The sequence below is a fragment of the Typopeltis vanoorti genome, chromosome 22 (genome assembly GCF_054136105.1).
Source record: "Typopeltis vanoorti isolate ZY-2024b chromosome 22, IOZ_Tvanoo_1.0, whole genome shotgun sequence".
In the NCBI taxonomy this organism is placed as follows: Eukaryota; Metazoa; Arthropoda; class Arachnida; order Uropygi; family Thelyphonidae; genus Typopeltis; species Typopeltis vanoorti.
The window spans coordinates 20,535,055-20,552,567 of record NC_143570.1 but is presented as its reverse complement, the minus strand read 5'-3'; the positions used below and the strand labels follow the sequence as shown (position 1 = coordinate 20,552,567).

The window sequence follows — 17,513 nt, the reverse complement described above, 5'->3', positions numbered from 1 at the left end:
AGTCATAGAAGCAGCAAAGAAGACAAAGTAAAGCAACAAGAAAGGAAGATTGCAAATGGTTGTCACAAAAAGCTATTCAAATAGGGAAAGAAGAAAATGAAACTTCAGATAAACAAAAAAAAGAGTTAGATAACTGACAGGCTAGGAAAGATGAGGAAAAACAAAAAATAGAAATATAAATGGTTCCTGTTTTCAAACTCTTTCATTTTACAGTAGACTAAAATACACTTTCTTTGTGTATTTTAGTCTACAGTTCACATCTGAGAGCTGCTCAATTTTTATTATTATTATTACCCCAAGACCTCATGGAGTCAAAGACTCATCTGGGAGGTCCCTTTATCACATACACATCTCATCATACCGTGTCTTAAACACACTCAAACTCCTTGCAGACACCACACTCTCAGGCAAGGCATTCCAATCATTCACAACTCTGCATGAAAAAAAACCTGCCTCTTACTCCCCTACTCACACCCTCTTTATACAGTTTCCAGGGATGACCTCTGGTTCTCCCCTGATCTCCCACTATTCTCTGTAGAACTTCTCCACCATTGATCCTATAACAACCCTTTACCAACTTGTAGGTCTCTATCATATCTCCCCTCTTCCTCCTGTCCAACAGACACTGAAAATTACATCTTCTCAATCTTTCCTCATACTCAACATTACAGAGGTCAGAAACTACCTTAGTCAGTAGCCTTTGGACCATTTCCAACATCTCTTCATCCTTCTGAAAACCCGGTGACCAAATCTGGGCACAATAGTCCATGTGTGGCCTAATCAAAGCCTTATACAATGGAACAAGAATCTCCCTACTTCTACATGTCAGTGTCCTCCGCATCATTCCCAGAAGCCTTTGTGTCGTCTTCACAATTTTGGCGATGTGTCCCCTAAATTTTAGATCCTTATCCACTATCACCCCGAGATCTCTTATTTCCTCTACCTCCAACAATATATTCTCACCAAGCATAAATTCTGCATCCCATCTTTGTTTTCAAAATTTTAAAACCTTACATTTTGCAACATTGAACTCATATCCCCATTTCTGTGCCCAATCACTCAATTTATTCAAGTCTTCTTGCAAGGCCACAACATCTTCACTACTCTTTATGGTTCATCCCAACTTTGCATATCTGCAAACAACTGAATATCTCCATCCAAATCTTCGCCAATATCATTAATATACAAGTTTAACAGTAATGGCCCTAAAACAGACCCCTGAGGCACTCCACTAGTGACTTTCCTTTTCCTGGATATTGCACCCCCATACACAACTTGTTGATACCTATCAGATAGACAGTCTCCAATCCAATGCACTAATCTAATATCCAACCCCATCTGCTCTAGTTTGACTGTCAACTTATCATGAGGTACTCTATCAAAAGCCTTTGCGAAATCCAAGTATATTACTGTGTATCCTTCTCCTCTGTCCAAGGAAGCAGTCACTTTATTGTAATAAGTAAGTAGATTACTAAAACATGACCTCCTTTTAGCAAATCCATGCTGTCCATCAAAGATAATACCATTGTTGTCAACCCAACTCTGGATCCTAGTTCTCATAAGCTTCTCCAACAACTTAACCACAACACCTGACACACGGATAGGCCTATAGTTTGATGCTTGAGTTCGATCACCTCCTTTATGAAGTGGCACAATCTTGTCCTCCTTCCACTCCTTAGGAACTTGACCAAGTGCAAGACCTGTATTTAAAAAAATATGTCAAGGCAGGTGTCAACTCCCTGGCACATTCCTTCAGAATACGCAGTCATATATTAATAATATACCCCCAAACACCTCTTGCTCACTTACAGTCAGTCAGTCTCTCCTCCCCATCAGCAACTGCTCTCAATCTCTCCATGAAGTCACATTTACAAGATTGAAAGATCTTTATGAACTGCTCATTGAGTATCTCCACCATACATTCTGCAACGGCTGTCTTTATACCATTCTCTCCAATCAATGTCATCCTTCCATAATCATTCTTTCTTTTGCTGGCTAAATATTGAAAGAACTCCCTAGGATTCTTCTTGGCTCCATTAGCTAACTGCTGTTCATACCTCTCTTTAGCTACTCTTACCAACCAAGTCAGGCTCCTTGCCTGGTCTTTGTAGACCTCATGAAATTGGTTATTTCCACTTCTCTTATGCTGCCTCCACAATGCCCTTTTTCTCTGTATCGCATGCTTAATCTCTTTATTCGTCCATCTCACACCTACCTTATTAACCTTCTCACCCCTGGAATACATTTAGACGTTGCATCTACTAGATAGTTTTTGAAAATCCCCCAAGCTGCATTGATCTCTTTTCCAGCTAACTCCTCATTCCACGCTACACCCGCAAGCTCTCTCCTGAGCTCTTCATAATCACCCTCCCCCTTGTAGTTCCACATATACCCTTTTCTCACAGGGTTCCTCACACTACTGGCAACCACCCAGGTAATCACCTAATGTCACTCTCACCAACTGGTGGATGATTTGACACTTTATTTATAATTACATCCTCAGATGAGATGACCAAATCCAAGACCCTTAATCCTCGTGTGCCATCTGTTACATACTGTCTGAGGTAGTTATCCCTCAAAAACTCAAAAAACTAATTTTCTTTACTTCCAGTTGCTATTTCATCATTCCAGTCTATATTGCCATAATTAAAATCACCTATAACGATCATCCTTTTCTTATTTGCTTGGCTAATTTGACTATACATTTCACTATCACCACCATCCACATTACCTGGTCTATAACAACATCTCACCAAGTATTTGATTCCATTCACCTCTATCTCACACTATACTGCCTCAAAACCACTGGCACTATTTCTGTCTTGCATCTCTACTTTGTATGGACATAACTCTTTCTCTATCATCAATAGCACTCCCCCTCCCTTTTTACCCCTTCTATCCTCATGAAACACATCATACCCTTCCATCTCTATTCCTGTCAGGATGTCATCAACCATGTCTCACTTATTCCGACAATCTTTGGGTGAACAGATGTAATTAGTGCAACCATTTCATCTGCCTTATTTCTTATACTTCTAGCATTGGTATACAAACACAACAGCTCATTTCTAGATCTACAGCTAATTCCACTGATACCACTCACTCGATGTGATCTCTCCGTGCTAGACTGGGGCCATTTCCCTTTCTGCTTTTTCATTTTAGAACCCTTTTCAATTGCAACTGTTTCCTCTTGATCTCTGGTCATCCCATTCCTTTCCTGCCTACACATGCTCTCACCTCCTCTTGGAGCATCCACCTTTCTCATGCTATGTACCCCTGTCCACCCTGAGCCTCCCCATTTCCCTGCTCCTCTTGCATACCCATTCTCTCATTTTCTATACTCATACCACTCACTTCCCCATTCATATCCACTTCTTCAATCTCTCCTGTCTTACTCTCCTGCTCTTCCACATCACTCCCCTCTCGATATGATTCATTCTCTCTATTCACTTTCTACCTTCTAGCAGCAGTCTCTCCAAGCGACTCACACCATAACCACTCAAACTCATTCCACACATTAACAAACAGTACTCCCATCTCCTCACACATTTCAGCCAGCATATCATTCATAATCCTTGCTCTCCACCTCATTTCATCACAGTCATACCTAGGCAACACCCTTCTTGTCACACTATCTCTTGTAACCAAGCAGCCTCCTGATATCCATTCTGACACGCTCTTTGCCCTCTCTCAAATCATTTGTACCAATTAATACTATTAACTCTTTTGCTCGCTCCCACCTCATATCCAATGCATTTACATCCAATTATATCCTGCTCAAGACTAAATGGTGATCACTTCCAATTTCAAATCCTCAGTACATTCTAGTGTCCTGCACCAGTGAGAAAATATCACTATCAACAATAATACAGTCAATGAGACTTTTCTTATTCCTTGCCTCTTCTCTCCATGTGAATTTGTACACATTTTTATGTTGGAACATGGTGTTATTAATAACACCATGTTCCTTCATGAGCAGAAATACAACAGGTATTTGCCTTTATTATTAGCTTTGCTCTTTTCTCCAAATTTTCCCAAAATAATTTTGTATGTCTGACAATCATTTCCTACTCTGCTATTTAGATCCCCAACAAGGACCAACTTTTTCTTTTTCATCGTGTCAGTTGCTTTTTCTAAAGCCTCAAAAAATTCCTCCACTTTTACCTTAGTAGAACCTTCTGTGGGAAATAGGCACAAATAAGTCTCCCTGTCTAGTTCCCCATTCTGATATTTACCCACATCACTCTATTCGATACTGCCTGCCATTTTAGAAGATTAGCCTCGTATTTAGTGTTGAATACTATAGCTACTTCTTTTTCTTGATTGTCATGGCCTGAATATAACATTTTGTATTTACTGCTCAGAAAGATCTCACTAGTTTTTGTCTTTTTTGTTCAGTTGCCCCTATTATGTCGATCTGGCCAATTCCTCAGCTAGCTCCATTTCTTTGCCATTCAGGCTTCTTATGTTGATAGTACTGATCTTGAACTCTGGTGATGTTGAGTTTGGAGTGTGTTTCAGGATTTGTTCCAGTAGCAGACTTTCTGCTGTTCACTCTGATTCCCCTGGCAAAAACAACGGGGGCCTCGTTTAACTGGGTGATGTCCCAGATGGAATGAAATTCTGTCATGTTGTACCATCATTTAATATTGTGGTTTAAGCCAATAAGAATACAATTTGGTTTTCTAAATCCCAAATTGCCAGCCCATCCTCGTTCGTTCAGTATCCAGGTAGATACCTAACGAGGTGCACCACGAGAAGGTGAGGATTCGACATTAGGTCAGAAGCCCTTATCGGTTCTCATTCCTTTAAAGGCTATGTGGAGACCTCTTCTCAGTTATGTCAAACTATGTGCCTGTTTGTATTTCTTATGTAGGTTAAGATTTTGAAGAAATTGTTAAGAACTGGTATACAGAATTGGATAGATGAGGGTAATATTATTTATGCAGGCCAGCATGAATTTGTTAAAAGGTGTTCTTGTTTTGGTAATCTAGTTACCTTTTACAATTGAGTAACAAGAGTAGTGGATGAGGATAAGGCAGAAGAGGGTATTATTATTTATGCTGGCCAGCATGGATTTGTTAAAAGGTGTTCTTGTTTTAGTAATCTGGTTACCTTTTACAACAGAGTAAAAAGAGCAGTGGATGAAGTTACGTAAGGCATACACTGTCATTTTTTTGGGGGATTTTTCCAAAGCAGCTGACAAGGTGCCATATGACAAGTTGATTTTTAAGTTGCATCATACGGTTTGGATAGTTACATTAATGTATTAATGTAACTCACCAATCCAATATAAGAGAGCCAATCACCAATCCAATCCATTAACTTATTAATTACATTAATAAGTTAATGGATTGGATTGGCGATTGGCTCTCTTATAGATATCAGACAGTTGTATATGGGGAACCAGTATCAGAGAATAGGAAGGTTACAAGTGGAGTTCCATAGGGTTCAGTCCTAAAACAAGAGATTGACCCTTACTGTTCAATCTTTATGTCCATAATATAGTCACAGGCCTACAGGAAGACTGCAGTTGTTTGCAGATGATGTGAAGCTCGGGAGGGTTATTAATAATACTGCTGATATTTTGGCCCTTGATGATTTAAATAAGCTGGTAAAAAGAGAGAAAATGAATGGGGATATCAGTTGGGATCTATAGATAGGATATTTCATACTCACTTGGAATTATACTGGAAGAAGCAGGGGACATTGGGGATAATTGTGGATAGAGCTTTTAGGTTCTGAGGATATATTGCGAATGCTATGAAGATATCTCAAAAAATTGCAGCAATGTTGACTTTGATCAGACCACATCTAGATTTCTGTGCTCAGATCTGGTCAGCACAGGATTTGAAAGAGATGTAGTAACCTTGGAGAGGGTGCAAAGATGGATAGCAAAAATGATATAAGGACTATTATAACGTTGATTGAGGATAAGGTAGATAAAAAGCAAATGGGAGGATATGACTGAGATATTAAAGCTGTTGAAGGGTTATCATATTAACACTGACATTTTTCATACTGTGGATGAGTTTAAGGAGTGATATAATAAGGCTTTTTTTGTGTTGGCTAGTGTTAACCTCCCACGAGTCTTATGACTCCATTGGGGGGGGGGGGAGGCAGATGAAGTATGTCTCTTTCAGATGACAATGCATCAAGTGTGAATGGGACATGGTTTGTTTGAGAAGCATGTGGAAAAAACCCTGACTGAACTGCATAATCCCAATTTAAATTAAGAGAAGATTTGGGATAAACTAAAATGTTGAGTATGGGTAAGACCAGTGAATCCAATAACGACACATGGACTGGTGGTGGTGGTGTTGTTCAAGGAAAAATTGGTCTAAAAACCAGACTCATTTCTGCAATTAGTGGAGAGTATGCCTAAAAAGTGAAAAGATTGATCAGGCCAAAAGAAAGCCAATACACACTATTTGAAGTGTGTGCGTGCGTGTGTACACCACATGGAAATTTCAACTTCTCTCAATCGATACTTAAGTATCGATTGAGTAATATACTCGACTGAGTAATATACTTAAGAAACTATCACCAATCAAACTGATTTTCCTCTATGGAGCAGACCGAGACTAATATTCCAAACTACAAACAATGGAAATAAAAGAAATAACAGCTATAATATCAGATGCATATGTATACTTAGATATACATGACAAGACCAAGAGACAAATGAAGCACTTCTAGAGGAGAACAGACAAAAAAGCACTGATGGAAATCATAAAGACTCCAATTAAAATGTCTGACATTACTTATAACAATCATCTTTCTGAATGTTTCAGAGTCCCAATCACACACACACACACATGGGTGTGTGTATAAAAACTGGATGTGAGGTATAGGAAAAAAAAAAAAAAAAAAGAAAGTCAAAATCCTAGAAAACAATTCTGGCAATGCATCAGTGAAATTCTGAACACTGAAATGTAAGATACCAAAAGGTATCTAATTTTGAAGCAGAAAAGTGCAAGAGGGAAGAAAGCAAGCACGTTACCTAGGTATAATGTAAAATTGAGGAAGAGGAGAGCAGCAATAACAAATGACCTAAGAGCGAGGATGTGTCAAAAGAGGTCTGGAATATGTTGATGCTTGGAAACCATTTGAGGATAGAAGAGCTGTAAGTGAGAGATGAACTGCATTTGAACATGGAGGGACATAAACATCTGCGTGTTAGAGCAAGGAATTTAGACTTGTCAGGATGGGTGATAGCAGACCTCTTGTGAGGATAGTCACTTGGGAGATGGGAGAATGTATGTATATTACACAGTCATATGGAGTCCGACGGGAATAATAATAGGTGTATAAATGCTGACAATGGAACGATATTTCTTTATACAAATGCCAGGAGTATCAAGAATAGAGGAAATGAATTGGTGACATTGGGAGCCTCAACCTCTCCAAAGATTAGAATCAATGAAATGTAGTAGTCAGAAGTTGATATCCTGGCAGGAATAGAAGCAGAAGGGTAGAGCATATTTCATCATGATAGGAGTGGTAGTGAGTTACTTATAAGTGACGAGTTGTGTCCCTTCAGTGTAGAGAATTCAGGAGGAAATGACAGCAATGATTTTGAAAGTGCATGGTATGAGGTAGAGTTGGGCAGGACAAGATATTTAGTAGGATATTGCTGTTGACCAAGGAATGCAGAGGGGGGGGGATATGACGAGCAGGAAACATTTAGGCAAATAAGTTTCTCAACTGCAAAGTGAGTGATCATTATAAGATATTTTAACTATAGAGTAGGAAACAACAGGGAATAGAATTTCTGGAATTCTTAGTATTATTATTTATTATTCTGTAACACCTCCAAGGAGTTCAAAAACTCATCGAGGAGGGCATCTACTCTACAGCTCTGCACCTCTTCTTGAGGTACAAACATCTCAGCAACATGTAGTAGAGGGAACACGAGGATCAAGAGTTTGGGATTAGGTTCTAGCATGAGGGGGATAAGTTTGTGATTGAGATGTCTTGCCTTCCCCATGGTGAGATCACTCTGTTCTGACTTGCAGGCTCAACAGATATGCAGAAGCATCAAGGAGAAGGATTATGTGAAATTATAAGGCAGGTGACTATAATAATCTTAGAAATCAGCTTCCATGGATGCAAGAATTGCAAGGGAGAGTGCATATTGCCAGTGCATGGAACTAGTGATATCAACAGCAATGGTAAATTGCATTCAAGTAAAAAAAAAAAACAGATAAATTGGCATAAATAGAGGCAAGTATTATGAGAATTGGAAGTGAAAAAAATCAGGTGTTTCAGGTATTGATTGGGTTAGATGTTAATAAAGCTGTGGGAATGGATGACTTATCACCACATATTCTTAAAGAATATGTATCACAGTTGGCTATGCCCTTGACCTGGTTATTTAATGAAAGTCTTGCAGCAGGTAGGGTTCCTGAGGAGTGTAAAGAAGGCAAAATAGTACCACTCCACATGCATGGTTCTAGGACAGAAGTTTCCAATTAGAGACCAGTCTGTATAACTGCAGTTGTGGTCAAGTTGTTGGAGAGATAGGTTAGGAATAGAATACAGAAATGTGTTTGATGGACATGGTATTCTTTATGATGGTCAGCATGGATTGGTAAAGGGCAAATCCTATTTAAGAAATTTACTTGCATTTGATGATGGGTAATGAGTGTGTTAGAAAAGAAAGAATTATATACAGTGATATTCTTGGACTTTGCAAAAGTGTTTGTTAGATTACACATGATAAGTTGATATACAAGCTGTAAAGGATGAGAATAGATAGTATGTTGGTGTTAGATGGATTGGCTATGATCAATATCAGCAGGTTGTGTATGATAAAGCAGCAGTGTCTCAAAAAAAAGGGTTCTGTTCTTGGGTACTCATTGTTTAACTTGTTTGTAAATGATATATCATATGGACTGAGTGGGGATCTTCATTTGTTTTCTGATGATGCAAAGTTAGGAAGAATTATAAGTAACACTGCTGATGTTAATTCACTTCAGGAAGATCTGATTAGACTTGGACAAAGAAGTGAGGTTGTAGTTTTAATATTAATAATTGTAAGGCATTGAATTTTGGAGTGCAGAAATAGAAGGTTGTGGTAATGGTTCTCGTTGACAGTAAGTTTTAAAAGAGGTATACCATGAGTAGACATATCGATACAGAATTGTCAGTTATTGTTTAATTTGAGCTTAATGTACTGAAGATGCCTGTGACACATAGGCGAAAATTATACTATTAAATAATCTTTGTACGTGAGTTTTTTCGTTATTAATTTTGTATTGGTTGACAGTAGACTGAAGTTTAGAGGGCATATTGCTAGCATATAGCAAAGTCTGCACATCATAGTGCTGCTATGATAGTACTTTAACATGTAGGGATAAAGAAATGGTTGTGCCACTGTGTAAAGTGCCACAACCACTGGTCAGACCACACTTGGATTATTGTGCTCAAATCTGGTAACCTGGTTTTTAGTGATGGTCCGTGCCGATTAGCCTAGTGGCTGTGCACTTTGCAACCATATGCCTGGGGAAGGAGTGTCCTAGGTTTGATTTCCGTCGGAGACGTGAGGAGCTGAAGAATCTTCCTCAGCCACAGCCAAGTTAGCCGGTCTTGGGCGTGGACAGTAGGGTTTTTTCTCCAGTTTATCCTCATCCTGTAAAGCAAGCAAACCGACCTTGAAAACTCAACACTACAGGACATAGGATACACAGGGGTGTAGGGCTGACCACCTTATCCTGTGAACGGTTTGAGGTCCGATGATTAATAAACCCTCAACACCGCAAGGTAAAAGAGGATAAAAGGATGATGAGATGGTTTTTAGTGTGGTGTGGAAATATTGGCTAAGGTCTAGAGATGAAAGACTAAGATGCTTAATGTTTCATCTCGGCATTCCAGTCCACAGTATCAGGACTTTGGAATGCTGGCTATGGAGAGAGGTTGAAAAAATGTGGATTTCAGAGTTTATTGGATAGGAGAAAAATAGGTGATATGATAGAGAGGTTTAAGTTAGTGAGAGGATTTTATTGGATTAATCCAGATGAGATTATAAAAAGAGTAGAAGGTGAGAAGGGAAAAAATCAGAAGTCATCCCTGGAAGTTATGCAAGAGTGTAGTGAAAATGGGTGTGAGGAGTAGATTTTTTACATGGAGAATTGTCAGTGAGTCTCCAACAATGAGTCTGCTGACTTCATAGAGGGTGCAATAATAATAATATTAAAAAAAAATGGACAACTAATGAACTCAAACAGGAACTGCAGATGAAAAAGAGGTTATGGGAAAAGTAATAGAGAGGGAAGAAGAGCAGTTGTGTGAAGAATATAAGGTCAAGAAAGTGAGTAATATAGTAAGGAAGGGAAAACTGGAATATGAAAGGAAACTATGTGAATAAACTATGCATTATGCGAGCAGCTGGAGGAGAAATGATTATGGATGAATGACAGACGAAAAAGGGAGTAATTGATTAATGCATATAACATAGTGGAGCTGCTTAATGCTCACTTCATTGGGATATTTTATCCCAGAAAAGCAGGTTTCATTTTGGAGGGGTGAGGAGGATTGAAGGTTTAGAAGTGCATGAGCAGAATGTGTTTCAAATACTATAACAGTTATCAAGGCAGTGGGAACCAGACAGAATTTAAACCAAGTGCTCTAAGAAAATGTTCTAAGGAACCAGCAGCTTCACTGACTTGGCTGTTCAATGACAGTAACTATTGGGAAAGTGCCCAATGAATGGAAGGACAGCAAGACAGTGCCTAATGGTGGTGGCAGAATGAAGGCATCAAATGACAGATCCATTTGTATTTCTTTTGTGGTTAATATTTTGGAGAAGCTAGTGAGAGATCATATACAGAATTTAGCAGATGATGCTAATATTATCTGCAAAGGTCCAGATGGATTTTTTAAAGAATGCGCTTATTTCAATAATTTGCTTTCTTTTAACAACAAAGCGACAAGAGATTGATGAGGTAAAGGGCATATACTGTCATTTTTTTTTTTTTTTTTTTTTTTGATCTTGCAAAAGGATTTGATAGAGTGCCACACAATAAGGTGATATTTAAGTTGCAATAAATGGAGTTTGATGTCAGGTTGATGAACTGGATTGGAAATTGGCTGTCTGATAGATATTAGACAGTTATGCACAGGGAAGAGGGATCTAGAAAAAGAAAATCACAAACAGAGTTCCATAGTAATCAATACCGGGATGCTTGCTTTTTTTTTTTTTTTTTTTAATCTTTATGTCAATGATACTGCCACTGAGTTGCAGGGAAATATTATTTGCAGATGTAAAGCTTGGAAGCATTATTCATAATAGTGCAATGTGGTACCCCTTAGGAGAATTTGTATGAGCTGGAAAGATGGGCAAATGCTCAGGAATATCAGTTTAATGCAACTAAATATGCTGGAAATTTGGGATCCACTGATGGGAGACTATGCACCCTATTGGTGGAACTATATTAAAAGAAGTAAAGGAAGGAAAGGATCTCGGATTGACAGTCAATAAAAATTCAAAGTTTAGGAGACATGGCAAAGGTGTTAAGTTTAGGCAACCCAGAGGATTGCTAGAAGAATAAGGACTTGGATCCACACAGATAACAGTATAAAGCCCTGATTTAGGGCTTTATACCCTTCTTATCTTTGATTAGATGACATTTGGATTATTGTGTTCAGATATCTGATCACTGGGATTTTGAAAAGGATAAATTAACCTTCGAGAGAATATAGAGGCATTAAACAAAAATGATATTAGGACAGTACAATGTTTGTTATAAGCCCTGACTGAGGATATGCAAACTACAGTTTGGTGGATAAAAGATGAAGAGGGGATAACATCAGACATTTAAACTGTTCAGATATTTAAAAGACTAACACTAGTGAAGATTTTACATATAGTAGAACAAGGCCATTTTTAGAAGTTGCAGAAGGAGATAGTGAAGTAGGAGAGTGAGGTGTGGCTTTTTTGTGTGTGAAAGTTGGTTGGCCCATTTTCATAGGATGGTTAAAGTGCAGAGAGTGAATAGGTTTATGGAGTAGTATGATAGACTGTGTGGTAGGATGGGCCTCCCACAATGGATCTTGTGATGCTATGGAGGTTCTGAACAGAGTAGTAGCAGTAATAATTTTGTTCGTGACAGGCCAGATACGTAGAAACAGTTTATCCACTTGGTTACAAATTATATCCTTGTATATTTTAATATATTAAATATATAGATGCAAAAAGAAGTGTGCTTTGCATTATGGGATACTGAGGCAAATGGATAAAGGATTAAAACAAGCATATAATTTCTTGTCAAAGATTACACAGTTGACCAATATCGGCCGACTGTGTAATCTTTGACAAGAAATTATATACTTGACATGCAACTTACAGACAGAAAAATAGTATCTAGTATTGTGGGCAGTAGATGGCATTTTATGTACATGATGGAAAAGTGGTGTAATATGCAAATAGCATTATTATGTGTTAGACAGTTAAGACAGGAAACTGCTGTGTGGAATACCATCACATGGTGCATCCTTGGAGGTGTCACATAATAAAAAAAAGAATAAAAATGATAGTAGTCCTATTTTGTTTGGAGGTAGCAGGGAGCATAAACATGCTTGATCTTTGTAGATATCAGAAGTCATTTAATACTCTTAATATACTGCTGACAGAATAAACCAAGCAATTAAAATTGACTTAAGATAAAGCATGTGGAGGCCTTGATGTTTAGACATTCATTTATGAAAGCAGAAACCAGCCACTTTAATAAATGAAAATGTTGGTGGACATGCTGTGCTCCTCCAGTCCAGGTAAGCAGTCAAGTATTGGAATCTTATGACGCTCTTCTGATTAATTATCTGTTCTGCGAGTTAAACGAGCTGATTTCGAAAGGCCAATGAATTTTTCATAGAAAATGTTTGCCGATACGTTGAAGGTCTCATTCTAGATAAATTCCAACGCAAATAATAGCCTACTTTTTTTATATTTTTTGAGGCTTCTTGATGAAAATGCATGAGCGCACTACATTCTACAAATATGTATTCAAGAAATGAATTTAATCTATCAATAACCAGCTCTTTATATAAAATATGTCTGAAATATATTTTCGTTTCATTTTTCACAATATACAAAGATGAACAATTTTTTTTTTTATTCATAATGTTGAATACTTACCAAATATAGAGGCGTATATAATTTTACAGATTCGATGAAACATAACGTCCCCACTTCAAGCGCTGCTTGCGAACAGTTCGGTGTCCACGTATGTCCCACTTCATAACAATTATACGGTAGTGACAACTCTCTAAGCTTACTTAAAACAGCCATGATAACATGTTGCTTTCCACATACGAGCGTCACAACCACTACTGCTTAGTCAGGCTTACAGATGCTTTAAACCACAGTAATAATCCATCAACCGAGCCAGCGATCTCTTCATAATAGACGTAGAAGGGGAGGGGAATCAAAAGAAAAAAATGGATACGTGAATTTAGTACAGAGGGCGCTAACGGTAATCGCCATTGGTGAAAGCGTACCGAAACTAGATGTTCGTATTGACCATCGCCTGCTACAAGCGATGTTGTAATTAACATTATACCCTTGATTAAATTTGGATATTGTTTTACAGAAGGCAATAAATGTGACATTGAAGAAAATAAATTAATTGTCGAAATGTCAGCGTACAGCGTTATTGAATATTTGTCGGAGCGAGAGGGTTACCGATGTGGTTATTGTAAGTCTACAGATGCAAGTTTCTCTCATGGTAAGTGAAAATACAGTGTCTTTCACATACAAATAATATTTATTGGAGCGAGAGGATTATCGATGTATTTATTCAAAAGTCTACACATAACTTTACATGAAATTATTATTATTACTTGACACTTCCAGGAGTGTCCAAGGACTCGTCACGGAGGACACAATCTACTATACCATTCTATTCTCCATCAACATACAACGCTACTATAACAGTAATAATAAATATATTTGCATAAGGAAATTCTGAACTATTTCTGCTTTTAAAAAACAGTTTTTATTTTTGAAGTTATGAAGCCGATCATTATGTAGTTTTGGTAATTCTGATGAATACATAGGTTCACATAGCAACCAATGTGATAAACAAGAATCGACAAATTGGAACGCACTGTGTTTTTAGCTCATGCTGTCACATTTCGTCTTTTATGGTACAAGACAAAATATTGATATTCCAGATGTAAATCATATTATTTATCATTAATGTTTTAATTGATCTGATGACTTAGAACTTTTTTTTTTTTTGCAGCTGTTTGTATCTTAGATAGTTATGAAATTCATACTGATATATTTATGTTCCCCAAATGATGTAATATAGATTCTTAAGTTGTTTATGCCCTGTTGGTTTCTGAATTTACTTCACAGTATATTCATTGAAATGTGTCATGTGGAGTGCCTTCCTGCAATGTCCTTGGAGGTGTCACATAATAATATTAATAATAAAAGATATACAAAAAAAAAACTTCAAAAACTTTCGTACAGCACCATGTCATTGTATCTTCAGTTATTCAGCTCTCAATTATCCAATAAGCAAACTGTTTTCCTGGTATGTTTCAATAATGAAAGAGTACTGTAGTTGACAGCAGTTGTGCACAGGAATGTTGAAACATGAAGTGTCTCAGAATTGACACTTGAATTAGATTTGTTACATGTCATACATGTTTAAATGATGTCTTGTAACAGGGCAAATCCCAGAGGAGCAGAAAGAGGATAATATTATTTCACTTTGTTATTATTATTATTTGACACCTCCAGGGAGTTCCAAGGACTCATCGAGGGAAGGCACCTGCTCTACTACTCCATCTTCACCATTCAATCACCAACTGACCGCAACTACACCAATGGCATCTACTGCCGACCACCACTGGTATTTCCACAAACAATCACAAACATCCATGCCCATGGCGGGATTCGAACCTGTAGTCTTTTGGCTGGAGAGCGGATATGCTATCAACTCGGCCAACCAGGCCGGTTGGTGATAAAACTTAGTGTACAATTTACATGCAAATCTGTATATTTGGAGTTGTGGTTATGATACTGAAGAGGTTTGTGAGAGCTAGGATGCAGAATCGAGTTTGACAAATGCATTGGACAGGTGTAATGCATATGCAGTGGTATAGATTTTTACAACATGCTTTGGTAACTGAAGTGGAATGGATGAAACTAGCTATCAAGTATCACAAAGTTGTGTATTGGGGTGGGGGAGGATAGTATTCTGAAAGAGGAAAGTCACTAATGGTATGCCATGCTATGGTAATGTCTGTTTCATTATTGTTTAACTAGTACATTTATGATTTCAGGATGGGTCTAAGAACTCATTGCAGGAGGACCCTCTACCCCACTATTTAATCCTCCAACTGCACACAACAACTACTGTTACTACTGCCCACCACAACCAATGACAACAGTATTTTTTCTTGTAGATAAGCTTATATGTTGGTTAGACATACTTCTAATTTTTTTAGGAAATGACTATGTAAAACTAAATTATTAATTATAAAAACTTTAATTTATAACTACTTATATTCGGCAATGTTACATTGCCGAATATGATCAGGGATCAAAAAAACAATGATATGTGCATGCAGGCACTCACACTAAGCAAATAATGCTGAAGTTGGTCCTAGAGTTCTAAAAGATGCTCCCTAGCAGGCTAAATTGGGTTATCTTGGCTGTTGGGCTGATGATCTTAGAATGTATGCTTCTCAAATTTGAGCCAGTCTCATGCACCCAAATTTGTTGAGGTTTGGGAAGTTTTTCAGAGCTGTGGCTGATTCAAGGAATTATCGTTCATACTTGTACTTGCTGCAGTGTAATAAAGTGGCCTTCTTCCAGCGTATTCTGTGGTGGGTGTTCAATGCATGGTCAGCAAGTCCTGAGTAGCTGTATTAGTAAAACTGGATGTAGTTGCATTTGGATATCCTGATATTGTCTGTCCTGCCAGTTTGGCCATAGTAGGACAGTTTGCAGCTGCAATGGACTTGGTATACTCCAGGTAAGTAGGTCTAGGGGAAGTGGCTGGTCTTTGGTGGAGCAGATAAGAGATGCCAATTTCTTATGTGGTTTGTAACTAGTTGTGAGGTCATATATTTCTTAGGATTTTTGTTAGTTTTTCAGATGTACCCCAGATATATGGAATGGTGATAGATTTAGGGTAATCTCTGCTATGAATGGGAAGGGGGGAGGCTTGTGGGGCTATTATAGCCATTGGCTAAGTTTAGTTTGGAGTATTGTTATCTGATCTGATTAATTTTGCACTGTTATATAGGATTTTTATAATCCCATATTGTTGGGAGGGGAGGGTGGCTGCTGGTGAATGTATCTACCTGTATGTGTAGGTTTTCTGTAAACTGAGAATGCTGTGGATCTATCAGGCTGGCATGTAATCAGTGTTTAGGAAGAGGAGACTGTTGTTTTTCTTTTCCAAGGTAAACTGGATCCTGGGTTGTTGATTGTTTAAGTCCGAACAAGGGATAACATTGTAAGATTGCTGCAATATAGGTAGTTATTAATTAAAGTTTTTATAATTAATAATTTAGTTTTATGTTGTCATTTCCTTAAAAATTGGAAGTAACAGCGTTTTTTTGTCTGTAAATTGAGTATATTCTCATGTCTAACTTGCCTGAGATGAAAAACCTCAGTTTCTGGGAGAAAAAACCCTACTACCTCGGTATGAGGTTGGCTAACTTGTCTCCAATTGAAAAAGCCTATATAAGGATTCCTCTTCATTAAAGATACCAAGCAATTTTATAAACTACATTTTAATCCTTTTTCCCAAGTAAGCAAACAAGCAGGTAACTCGAGTGTACCTCAGGTCTGAGACAACTCGTGATAAAGGTGGAATAAGCCCTGATCACTATCCTTAGTATCTCCCCTAATGCAAAGCACATCTCCTTGCGGACATGTATATTATGCATTAAGGGAAGGGCCTACCCAGACCGGTTTTGACCTTTATTGAGGTCTCATCAGTGGGAGCCAGACCCTGAGATGCCAAGGTTGAAGTAATGCAGAACTTAGACCACCTAGTGGTAAATTTTACCTATACAAGTTGCCACAAGGTGCTTTGACCTTATTAAATAAAATCTCAGGATGAAAGAAAGATGTAGAAAGTTTTTTACCTTGGGTATACTATACATTAAAGATACCAAGTAATTTTATAAACTTGGTTTTAATCCTTTTTCCCAAGTCAGCAAACAAGCAGGTAAATCAAGTTTGCACCTAAGTATTTGCTTGGTATCTTTAACATATAGTTAGTGTATCCACTCTCCATCCAGCAGACCATTCAAATCCTGCCATGAGCAGAGCTGTATGTGATTGTCTCTAGGTGGTTTGTTGTTGTTATGTTCCATCGGAGTCGTTTTTGACTCGTGGTGACTCTATGAACATACATTCTCCATTCAGATCTGTCCCTGACTACACACCTGGACTAATAATGCAAATGTGAAGCAATGTTTACATGTCGAAAAGCGTCCTTTTCATTAGGCATTAGTATTTGTGTTTAATTTTAGGAATCACATGA

General features: G+C 37.9%; 2 protein-coding genes across 5 annotated transcripts in view; one reads left to right on the top strand and one right to left on the bottom strand.

The window, feature by feature from the left end:
* Positions 1-13,312, bottom strand: part of LOC150094197 (transmembrane protein 135-like) — a 198,477-nt gene extending 185,165 nt beyond the window's left edge. For both annotated transcript variants that reach the window (XR_016550264.1, XM_090412359.1), the window contains exon 1: positions 13,136-13,312. Coding sequence is in view for 1 of the 2 variants with exons in the window: in XM_090412359.1 (XP_090268485.1) it covers positions 13,136-13,288 (153 nt within the window). In the remaining variant the exon portion in view is untranslated. The remainder of the gene's footprint in view (positions 1-13,135) is intronic.
* A 167-nt stretch (positions 13,313-13,479) lies between these two features.
* Ate1 (arginyltransferase 1) overlaps positions 13,480-17,513 on the top strand; it is a 244,589-nt gene continuing 240,555 nt past the window's right edge. For 2 of the 3 annotated variants that reach the window (XM_090412358.1, XM_090412356.1), the window contains exon 1: positions 13,482-13,724. In XM_090412358.1, the coding sequence (XP_090268484.1) occupies positions 13,634-13,724 (91 nt within the window). In that variant the 5' untranslated portion in view covers positions 13,482-13,633. Of the gene's footprint in view, positions 13,725-17,513 lie in introns of all 3 variants that reach the window. The other variant, XM_090412357.1, reaches the window with a different exon arrangement.